This window comes from Labrus mixtus, chromosome 8 (genome assembly GCF_963584025.1).
Source record: "Labrus mixtus chromosome 8, fLabMix1.1, whole genome shotgun sequence".
Taxonomy (NCBI): Eukaryota; Metazoa; Chordata; class Actinopteri; order Labriformes; family Labridae; genus Labrus; species Labrus mixtus.
The window spans coordinates 28015786-28027790 of record NC_083619.1 but is presented as its reverse complement, the minus strand read 5'-3'; the positions used below and the strand labels follow the sequence as shown (position 1 = coordinate 28027790).

Sequence of the window (12005 nt, the reverse complement as noted above, 5' to 3'; positions counted from 1 at the left end):
GAAACCTTTCCGCTGACGTCCTGTACAACACAGTAACTTTGTAACTTTGCTCGCTCAGTGTGAAAGAACAGACTTTTTACAGGCTTTGGTTAGCCATTACAATCGCTCTGTTACGGCTAAATTATTCCAACAAATGAAATGCATCGCCTAATCAGAACAGACGTCACAAAGGGAAGACGTGTTTCAAAAAGGGGGGGGGGGGGGTTATGAAAAAAGGCAAAGTATGACAACTTGCTTAGTTCAGGTGTATATTTATTTCTCTCCCTGGTTAAAGATTTTTTTTTTCTCAAAGGGAGACGTTAAAGGAAGTATCATAATCATCACTTTATCCAAAGTAAACCCAGCACGTCCTGAGCCTCAGATACAGACACAAACGTTTACTAAACTGATATCACCAAGATGAAAACAACTTGTGAAATCAGATACATGGCAGTTTACACATGACTTTCCATCACACAATGAGTTTCTGAGTCTGGAGACCGGACACAGACGTATTAATAAACTCATTTTAATAAGTTTGGGCAATTTCCCCACAGCTTCTTCCTTTCTATGCAGACAAACGATGACGAGCAGAGTGGACTGGTTTAAAAGGAGAGATATGTCATTCTTCCTTTTTACCGGTGGAGAAATGTAAATAATAAAAGTCAGGTATAGCATCTCTGGAAGATTCTCCCTCATCACTCCGGACAAAGCAGCTTTTTTTTTTTTTTTATCTGTAATCTGTGGTGCCCGACTTCCTCTTCCCGGCCAGGAGGTGTTTGGGTTTCAGGTCGAACACGTGTCTGTCGGCCTCGCCCTTCTTGCCCTGGCGGTTCATGTCTCTCTGGGAGTTCTTCATCATCTTCTTCGCCTTCCTTGCCATCTGAGGAACAAAAGCAGCAGCAAACACAGAAATTAAGTTTTTTTTCTGCAGATTTACTCTCAGAACCGGACGTTCATTTAGCGCACAAAGAATGTAACCTTTCTAGAAGACGCTGGAAACGTCTTAATGTACAAATTTTTTACCAAGTGTTTTACAATGCAGTCATTCTTCTCCACCTCATCCCATATTTAACATCAATAAATAATAAATTAATCAATAATCAGTCACTTTATGATTTCAAAATTTGTTTGAGTTTGAGGTCATAGGAGGACAAAGTCAAAAACGCAGACTTTCTTCTTCTTTTTATATCGGCAAAAATCAAGTGTGACACATCCAAAACAAAAACTTTATCTCAGGTTTTATTCACAAAATGATCCGAGAGAAATCCCCGATTTAATGCTGCATTCATGTGGTGTCGGAAACATCGGGAAAACGAGTTTCTGAGTTGTAAAATGCACATGAACACCTGCTCAAGTCGGAACAACGACTCGGAAACTCGGGAAAGAACGAGGTGCCCGACTTCCCGACATGACGTCAGAATCGTCATCACGAGGGGCAAAACATTTTTTGTTCCTGTTAAAATACTTTTTATTAATTCACATATTGCACATCAACTTTTTGCTCAAATATAACTTTTAACAGATACATCTCTCTGATCTTCTTCGTACCATCAGCGCTTTTTGTGCTGCTGTTACAACATTCAGACTTTCCGACCTGAAATCGCTTGAACACACTGAAGTCGGAAGAACGACTTCGCAACTCGGAAACTTGGACCACCCGAGCAGCACCTGAATGCAGCATGAGACCCTGTCACGTACCTTAGGATCCCTTAGACCTGACTGGTCCCGTGGTGGGCGGGAGGCGCTCTGGCTGCGGGTTTTGGAGAGGGGAGGAGCTGAAGCTTCACGCTTACGCTTCTTTGTGACGCTCCGGGACCGTCGCTGGGCTTGTTGGGCGTAGTGGCTCTGAGAGGAGAGGAGAAGAGAGACACGTTTAAGACTACGTACACAGGCAGGTCTTTATGAGGACCCTGAAGGTTTTTATTTGACAACCTGCTCAGTCCTGTCATGTTGCAGCAAAAATACAAAATCAAAATAAATGTTTTCAGCACAGGCATCAGAAATACTTTGTTCATCCTCCTTCATTTTCCTCACACTTTAACCTGCTGACAGCCTCACCCAGTTAACTCTGCAGTACCAAACTTCACCTAAGACTACTCCCACATTATGAAGCTCTCCTTTCACTGGAAGTACAAACACTTTGCAATATTTATACCGAGTGTACATGATTCTCCCGCGCTTCAAAGATCTCCTAAAAGAAAGACTTTTGGAGATTCTGCTTAATAAAAGATGTTGTTGTTGTTGCAAGAGCAGAAACTGAGATTCTCAAGAGATAATAACACTGAAGAAGTAGAGAAATGTTTTCTGGCACGACTTCACCAACTACCAAGGTGCATGCAGAGAGAAGAGGTCAAAATAAAAAAAAAAGAAGCTCCAGCAGGATAGATGCATTTCTGTGTTGCTGGAGCTTTTTGACCTCTTCAGATAAAAACACATCATCAGCTGATCTCTGATGCTGACTAAAGAAACCTTAAAGTCAAAAGTGCAAACAGTCAGTATCTGAGCTCGTCAGTCCTGAGTCCAGAACCTGTATCTCCTCTTGTTTGGTGAGAGAACCAGTTTTTGTTTTCAACGTGTAAACACCCCCGTGTGGCTGTGTTTACCAATAACACTGTGGGGAGTTCAGCCGCTCCTTTGACCACGAGTCACAGCCACAGCCCTCTGCCGAGCCGATTCAGAGCTGCCGGACCGCTGGGTTGATTAAAAGCAACCAATGCTACATAATAATAATACATTCATTTTATATAGCGCTTTTCTAAATACTCAAAGACGCTTTGACAAAAACAAAACAAGGACGACGACAGTACAACGTAGGAGTCATGTAAGGGCACAAACCTAATGCTAACCTAATGCTAGCTAATGCTAACACTGTTTATGAGATGAAGAAATGAAGTCCTGCCTCTTTGTAGAATTTGTGCAACACTCAGTAATCAACCATCTTCACAACTGGTGCAATTAAATCTGAAGCTATGGAAACAACATAAACACAACCTTTCCCTACACAGTGCGTTTTAGCAGCTTTACTGAAAACAGACACTCTACCTTCTGCTCTTAACTTGTGCTGTACGAAAAAACAGGAGACGTGATTGTTACAGATCGATTGATTCAGATACATAAATCTCTGATCTGAAGGAAGAACTGACCTCGTCTTTGTCGTTCATGTCCAGACCGAGATCACCCATCTCCTTCTCCAGCTTCTTTCTTTCGACCTGTGGTGAAATTAAAAACCTGTAAGCTTGTACTAAGATCATTTATATAAACAAATCAAAACGTCTACAGCGGTTCAGCTCCTCTCACCTTGGTGGCGGTCCTGGGCATGCGAGGCCCGTGTATGTCCTTCTCTCTTGAGCCCATGACCAGGAGCTGCTTCTTCTCCCGGATCTGTTTGGCCAGAACGCGGATCTCCTGCATCTCCTCGTCCTCGCTGTCGTCGTCCGAGTCGTACTCCCCGGCTCGCTCCTTAAGCTCCTCCTCCTTCTCGAGGTCCTCCAGTTTCTGTAGGAGGGCGAAATCAAGACCAAAAAATGATTTTCAATTCAACACTTTAAATTGTCTCACAGCTCGTCTGGACATTTTAAATACGGCGTGCAGAGACCGACCTTCATGATGTCAGGGTCGATGTAATCGGCGATGTTGTGGCCCTCCCACACCTCGGGGACCCGGTCCTGTTTCTCCTCGTCGTTCATCAGATCCCAATATTCTTCACAAAGCAAATAAAAAATGACATCAGCACCTTACATCGAAAGTGTTCACGTTCAAATTCACATTAGAGATGAGAGCACTTCTTCTTACTCTGAAGGTCCAGGATGTACTCGTCGCCGAGCTCCATCTCCAGATCTTTCTCCTGCAAGGTGAGCAACAAAAGAGAGAGAGAGAGATTAGTGGTGTCACATGCTTGCACAAATTAAAACCATTGTCGTCTCTTAGAACATAACTTTCCCTTAAAGCGACCGCGTGTTGAGCTGCAGGGAAATCATCTTAAACGTGTCTGAGACGCTTTTGCTCATCAATTCAAATCAAATTCAAAAAGCTTTATTTGTCCCCGGGGGGGCAATTCAAAGGCACACAGAGCAGTAAATTAACACCAGGGCAGGTAGACAGAACATTTTAACCTAAATAAAAAGTGTCAATTTAAATATAAAATATAAAAAGAGTAGATATAAGTGGACAGTGATCGGACTGACAGATGTAAACAGAACTATGTGCAGTAAACGAGAAATAAATAAATATATACAGAGCTATGTGCAAGTAGCTCATGACATGAACAGAAGAAAACTGACCAGAGAAGAAGTTACAGCGGTGTAAAGAAGTTAAAGAATAAAACATGATAAGAGCGGGAAACTGAAACTATTTTGCAGTTAAGGGGAGTTTTATAGTCTTCAGATCGTCACTGATTGTGATGTATTGTTCTATGATTGTCCCACAAAATGTCAATTATAGCAGAATCGCTGGATCTTCATATTATCCAGAGTGTCAGCCATGAAATAGACTTGAGCTTCTTTATTTATTTTCTAGTCTTCTGACTACTCAAAGCACTTTAAATCCGCAGGTCACACCTCCACATTCACACACTGATGGTAGAGACTGCTGTGTAAAGTGACCATCAGTATTAAGTTATCCATTCATACGCAGCCAATGAAGCAGCAGGAGCAACTTTGAGTTAAGTGTCTTGCCAAAGGACACATCGGGCATGTGGCTGCAGCAGCTGGGGATCGAACCCCTGATCATCCGGTTGAGAGACGACCAACTCAACACTGAGCCACAGCTGCATGAGTAATCCTGCGATTCCCACACATAGCAGTCAAGGCAGGCGCAGGCATGGAGAGGGTAAAGGGCTCCAGGTAGTGATGGGTAATGTAACCCGAGACGACCAGATATCACTGACACGGGGAGGGGGCGGAGCCTTTTGATCAGTGAGCATGTGAGACCGCTTGTTCTGCTCTGAGAGTCAGAGGGTCACAGAGCGGGAGACTCAATCTGAGCCGCTGTCCGTCACACTGTTTTAATTAATCTGCCACTACGGCCGCCAGGTTGAGCAGTCAGTGTCGCCTCGTGTGCGCATGATGACGCTGCTGCCATCTTGTGGCTGAGCGTAGTACCGGTGACTGTATTTATATTTGTACTGCACACCCCTAGCTCCAAGCCGTCGTAGGAGAGACAAACATACCAGTTTCCGTTTGGGTGCGTCCACCTCCATCGCCTTCTTGCGCGTCAGTGCTCCCTCAGGGATGAACGGAGGCCTCTCCTGGAAATCAAAGCATGAAGAAGAGCAGAAAGTTATCTCCTGAAATGAATAAGAGCACACCTCTGACTACTTGAGGTTTAGCAGATATGTTCACCTTCTCGTCTCTCTTGGCAGGCATGGCCAGGTGGAGCCGGTTGAGAACATCGTGGACCTTCTTGCCCTTCATCTTTGTCTCGACACGGTTGGCGAGGAGTCGGTCGCAGGCCTGAGGGAAAAAAAACCACACACAGGACAATGAGCCACAACAACATTACAGTGCACCACCGGGGGATCAAGAAGGTTACTGCAGCTCACCTCAGTCTTCACTTGCATGACCCCCTCCTCGGTCAGGGTGCTGGTCTCGATCACAGGGATTCCCTCGGTGGAGAGATCGGCAAAGATTTTCTGAAAGCAAGAACACAACAGTCAAAAAAAGAAAAGAAAAGAGCACAGCTGATAAGAGTCCCATAGAAGCTCGGTCTGTAAGGACAGGAGGGTCGACGGTTCAAGTCCTGGTCGGCCCAAAGTCTAGAATTAAATGTTTGTGACTGTTTGTGTGTGTAATGTTTGAAAAGCTGAATTTCCCCTCGCGGATGAATAAAGTATTCGCTGTGTCCAAAAACATCGCTCTATGATGTCACACTGACTGTTTTCTCTAAAGCTCACCTGGTTCTCCTCAGACAGCTCGTTGATCTTCTTCACGTCACATTTATTGGCAACGACGATGAGCGGCTGCGGGGAAGGCGAGACACAATGACACAACTTTTAACACTTGTTCTCAAGTTATTAAGAGTCACACAAGTTTCCTGAACATCAGCATTCAAGATACTCTCTCAAAAAAGCGGGACAATAAACAGAGTGCAAAGCAGCATGACATTTGGACTGGATATTTTACTTTACAAATGAAAGACATGGCACAGGATTAAAAACACAGACGTCCATCTCAATTATTACAAACTTTCCAGAGGTCTCCAGGTAATCCAGAGCAAATAGAGGTTTAATCATGTAACAGATCTGATGTCTGACCTTGTTAGCGAACAGCGGGCGGATGCTGTTGAAGAGCTCCAGCTGCTGCTGCAGGGTGTGACCGCACTGCTCCGACACGTCCATGACATAGAGGACGGCCGCCCGCAGGTGAGCCAGGGCCGTGATGGCCTGCATCTCGATGGTGTTCCTGTCCTCCAGGGGGTGGTCCAGGATCCCCGGGGTGTCCACCACCTACGAGCACAGAGACACACGCAGAGTGAACATTAGAATAACAGGAATATTAAGTCATATTAGCCTCTTAGGTTTTCTTCTGCAGAAACTCAGAGCGAGCTGATGTGAGAGCGCAGCAGGATGTTATCAACCTCGAGTGAGTGGGAGGGGTTGGTGATGTTTATATCATGTGACAGGAGTCAGTGCACCTGACCGCTACGACCTCTGGCACGTTATTAAACTGCTGCATCACGTTTTCTGTTCCCCAAGTTTGTTACTTCTCTGCTCATTTTTACGATTCTGTCGAAGACTTCAAGGACAGTCCAACTGAAACGATCTCGACATTTTCAGAAGTGCACATGTGAAAACGGCTTCCCTTTAATTGGATGTTTTAAAGATTTTTTTTGCGATTTTGTGCCTTTAATGGAGAGACAGGACAGTGGATAGAGCTGGAAATCAGGGAGAGAGAGAGAGGGGAATGACATGCGGGAAAGGAGTTACAGGCTGGATTTGAACCTGGGCCGCCCGCTTGGAGGACTACAGCCTCCACACGAGGCGCACGCACTGACCACTGCACCACCAGCGCCCCATAACTCAACTTTATTTCTATAGCATTTTAAACACAACATAGTCGATCCAAAGTGCTGAACATTGCAGAAACAAATCATTAGAAAGTAACAGACAAGAACAAAGTGAATTCCAGTGTAACACTAACAGAGCTCTGGGTTTGTGTGCTTGACGGGTTACTGAACATTAAAGGCAATTGAGTAAAAATCTGTCTTAAGGCGAGTTTTAAAAACACCAACAGTGTGAGAGAGACGGATGTCTGAGAGCAAAGAGTTCCATAGTTTTGGTCCTGCAATAGAAAAGGCCCGATCCTCATTGCACCTTGTCCTGGATCTAGGCAGTGACAGAAGGTTTTGTGCAGATGACCTAAGATCTCTCACCGGTTTATATGGGGACCAAATCCATTTAATGCCTTAGACACAGTCAGAAGGATTTTAAAATCAATCCTCAGCTTGACTGGCAGCCAGTGTAAGGAGGCAAGAACTGGGGTGATATGATCTCTTCTTTTTGACCGTGTTAGGACTCTGGCTGCTGAATTTTGTATGAGCTGAAGGCGGGATAGACATGACTGAGTGAAACCAACTGGATGTTTTAAGTGACAGGTGAACGTCTATCTGAACAACAGTTGTTAGCAGTCAGAGCTGCTGCAGCTTACCTGCCAGCGCAGGTATCTGTAGTCCATGTGACCCACAAACAGAGACTTGGTGGTGAAAGCGTAGGGCTGCACATCCACATCGGCTCTGGTCACCTGCAAACAAAAATAATGTTTTACAACATGTAACCAACGCTCATCAGAACAGGCGTAAACACCCTGGAACTCATGTGCAGCTCGGTGTTTTGTCCAGTCGTTCACCTTGTTGATGAAGCTGGACTTGCCCACGTTGGGGTACCCGCACAGGAGCAGGGTCCTCGTGTTGGGGTCGATGCTCGGCAAACGGGACAGATGCTGACGCACTGCAGAAGAAGAGGGACACACCGGGGCGAGCGTGAGTTCTTTACTCAACGCTCGGAGTTAGAGAAAGAATTATGATGAACACTTCCTCTTCTGTTACCTTGTTCCAGATACTCCAGACTGGACTTCTGTCGCTTCAGGATGGTGCACATTCGACCCAGAGCGGCTCTCTTCAGCTGTTTACACCGATACAGAGAATCTCCGTACTTCATCAGACGCACGTAATCTTTGGCAACACTGAGAAGGATAATAAAAAATAGATTAAGATCGAGAAGTGTTGTTCGTTTGGTTATCCTACACATTTTTTTTTAGCCCTGATTTTTGATACTGTAAGTCATGGGAGCTGCAGAGGGGGCCGTCATAAAGAAGCGTTAAGTTACTTTGGGAATCATGCTTGAGGGACGTTTGCTGCTGGGTGTTTTGAGGCATTTTTGCACGCCGTAATGAGGACGAAGAGTCTGCGTTGGTGTGATGCCAGTTGAATGAAGTCGGGGGGAAAAGTGTCTGTGTTGCAGCGGGATTGGTACATGGACTCTGAGCTCCTCACCCTGTCTCTAACCCAGCCACCCTCCGCTTGTATCTGTGATATTATTCTTTCAGTCACTACCCATAGGTCGTGACCATAGGTGACGGTTGGAACGAAGATCGAGCGGTAAATCGAATCGTGGTTAAGAGGGAGCTGAGCCTGAACAATCTTTATTATCAGAAGTAAAAAAAAAACAAAGAAACCTCAGACAGACTTACTTATCGATCAGATTCTTGGCGATGTTTATCTGCCCCAAGGCCAACTTGTAATGGTCTTTGTCGTACAACACGTTCATCAGGTCAGCGTAGAAGGGATGGATGTCCTGTAGGAAAAACAACACATCAACATATTTAATATAAAAGATCAGTTAGAAACCAGCCTGTCTCTGGTGTCAGACGATAAACGGGTAAGAGGAGGAGTCACACTCTTCACAGCGTGTTTACTTACGTCCAGCTTGGGGAAGTCGGTGAGGATCTGAGTGAGGCGGTCGTGGCAGTTCTGCTGGGTGAACTTGACCTTTCGCATGTAGAAGTGTCGGATTCTGTGGATGGCATAATGCTTGTGTACCACTGTGGGCGTCTTCCTTTGAGTTTTGGATAAAGTGATGTCGATGAATTCCTGCAGAGAGGCGGAAAAGCAGCAACAGTTAAGGACTGAAGACAGTGAAGACAGTGAAGACTACCCCCCCCCCATCATTTAGCCGTACTCTTCAGGAAGCATTACACTACTCTCCTCATGTTTATTATAATTATTAAAACAGAATCAAAACATTAGATACATTTTTCTGCAAAGGAAATTGAAGTGCCTAATAGTGTCTTCATCTGTTTTTGTTAACTGGCTTGAACTTCCTTAACCTAATATAAGTAATATATTTATATTAAGTCTTAAGGGTCATATATCAATACTCAAGCTTGCACTGGAGAGGCTATTTAATATCTATTATCAGAAAACAAACTATTATCCTCCATTCCTACAAGCTAAACTCGTCTACACAGTTTCTTATTACAGAGTCCTGCCAGACCTCGTTAACATATCCGTCAATTTAACACAAAATAGCTTGTCAGGAAAAAACAAAAACATTATAACAACTTTTTACACTCTGACCACGAAGAATCAATGTATTGTTATAATTCGGCATACAAGTGACACATGTAAAAGCTTATATTTCTCTCCATGGAGTCTTAACATGTTTAACTTTGATCGGCGGCTGGCATCCTCTAACACTGTAATTAAATGGACATACAGATCAGGAGTGATGGGTGACAAGCACGAGTTTTTGCTTGTTTTGATATAAACTGCTTGATTCATGCCTTACACGTCGGATTAGATGACATGTTTGCCTGCTCAGAGAAAACACAAGAATCTTAAATGTCATGTTTTTCCAAAGGAGTTTGGTACGGGACCAGATTCAGACTTATGTAAACTATGCCAGGAGACAACTGGACAACGAAGCATGGCAGGAAACTTAAACTAAATAGTTAACGACATAGTCTCTTTCTTTTTATTTTCCTTATTAGATATAAAGTAATAAATCAGATAAAATAACATAAAAAAACCCGTCTTTAAACCCCCTCAGCACGTGTTTTCCTTCCCCACATAGACTGTGTTTTCTTATGACTTCCGGTGTCTCTCTTCGCTATCTGTGGACGTGGAAACATCCACGGTGGTTTAACACGCAGGATAAAACAGAATAAACTTACCTTTGCGGTGGGAACCACCATAATCTTCTTGAAATTATAAAGTGCCATTTTGACGCGACACGATGGGGTCGGCTGACGGCACGAGGAAAGGAGAGCTCCACGTTCCGCCAACACCGGAAGTGACGCTCAAAGAAGACTGAGGCAGGTTCTCCCGACAGCGCCCCCTGCCGCCAGAAACAGACAGGGCAGAAACAAAACACTACACACACACACACACACACACACACACACACACACACACACACACACACACACACACACACACACACACACAGGTGAGCACAGGGGTTGTACAGATGGAGGTGTGTCTCCTCACTTGTTCATGTCTGATGAAGGTTTAGGACCCTTTTGTGTCTCTAGTCTGTCAACATACCCCCCAATGATGATCTGTCTTCTTCTGCCTGCTCCACTTTTCAGAAAATGTGTGCTCAAACAGGCCGTTTGGAGATTTTCCCTTCATGACATCACAAAGGGCAGTAGCCCCTCCCCCAGGTGGGTAACACTCCCACAGCTAGGTGTTTGTTCTGCCCTCTAAGTCTGCCTTCTCAAAACAATAGGACATGGAGCGAGAAAGCACCGAGTACACCCAAGACCTTCTAGAGAGGGGGCGTGGTCAGACACCGCTCATTTACATATTTAAAGGTACAGTCACAGAAACAGCCTGTTCTGAGCAGGGCTGAAATAGAGGGGTTTATAGACATGATCAAATACAGGATCAGAGTGGATTTAGAACAAGAAACTTCACACACATGTTTTGAGGATCTCTGTTGAAGAGGAGGAGGATACGTCACCTTTAAATGTGACTTGGAGCAGCTTCTGGTGTGCCGGACTCCGTCTTCCCTCTTAGTCATTTGTTTAGTAAATTTAGTTTTGCATAATAAGTAACTTTAGTTTTGTTTGGTATTTGGGTAACACTGTGGGCACCTGAGGTTATATAGGGAAGAAGGCAGCTTGAGGACCAGCATGCACCTGGGTGGACCAATCTGTTTGTTTTTCTACCATGAGGCAGCAGGAGCCGTGAGTTTCTTTGTTTTCTCGTTTGCTTCTCTCAAAAGAAACCATCAGAAGCGCAGACCTTTGTGGGCTTCTTCTACCTGCGTAGACCACATCCAGATGAGTATTTGGGTCAGATATAAGGACTTAAAAAGCAGGTCTAAGTCATTCCTGATAAAAAAAAATTATTTCATACTCAATTGTCGTGTTGTAGTATTCAAAATCAGTTTTGGTCTCGAGACCACATTTTGGAGTCTCGTCTCAGAATCAAAAGTATTTTTACTCGGTCTTGTTTTGGTCTAAGACTGGAAAGACTCTGGTCTTAAATCATCACCGGTCAAGACCACCACTGGCAGCCTATTTTTCCACATCATTGTTTACTTACTCTTTCTAAAAGAACAAATCAATTCATTTGTAATTTGATTTTTTTCCCCCCGGTTACCGTCACAACCTTCCCGGTGTTACGGTCTAAATTAGTGACACGCCTCCTAAACACAAGATTAAGATTTGTCAGAGATATTTGTGGTCTTGGTCTTGACTCGGTCTAGGAGCACTCTGGTCTCGATTAGTGTGGTCTTGACTACAACACCACTCAATTGTGTTGGGGTTTCATTAATAGATATATGGATTGTTTTTTTTTAAGAAAAGATAGTTTTTTCCTCCTCACATTTTTTAAATTAAATTATATTCTTGAGGCCAGATGGACGCTTTAGGGGGCCGGATTTAGCCCGCCAGTTGGTAATCACTGGCCTACAACTTCAGAGAGCCTCTGCAGAACTGGTCTGTGGTCTGTGGCACAGGGGGAGAGGACACTAAACATCCTGTAGTTACACTTATTTCTTATTTGGAGATTTAATTTAGGAC

General features: G+C 44.3%; 1 protein-coding gene across 1 annotated transcript; it reads right to left on the bottom strand.

Moving 5' to 3' along the window:
- Positions 1-235: 235 nt before the first annotated feature.
- On the bottom strand, positions 236-10308 carry gtpbp4 (GTP binding protein 4). The gene is made up of 17 exons (XM_061045469.1): positions 10149-10308; positions 8896-9066; positions 8667-8770; positions 8023-8159; positions 7824-7924; positions 7626-7718; positions 6233-6424; positions 5873-5938; positions 5522-5611; positions 5322-5432; positions 5150-5227; positions 3775-3826; positions 3582-3682; positions 3280-3477; positions 3126-3191; positions 1681-1827; positions 236-862 (listed from the first exon to the last, which is right to left on the bottom strand). The coding sequence occupies exons 1-17, from the start codon at positions 10194-10196 to the stop codon at positions 710-712; spliced, it is 1908 nt and encodes a 635-aa protein (XP_060901452.1). The 5' UTR covers positions 10197-10308; the 3' UTR covers positions 236-709.
- Between the last annotated feature and the right edge of the window lie 1697 nt (positions 10309-12005).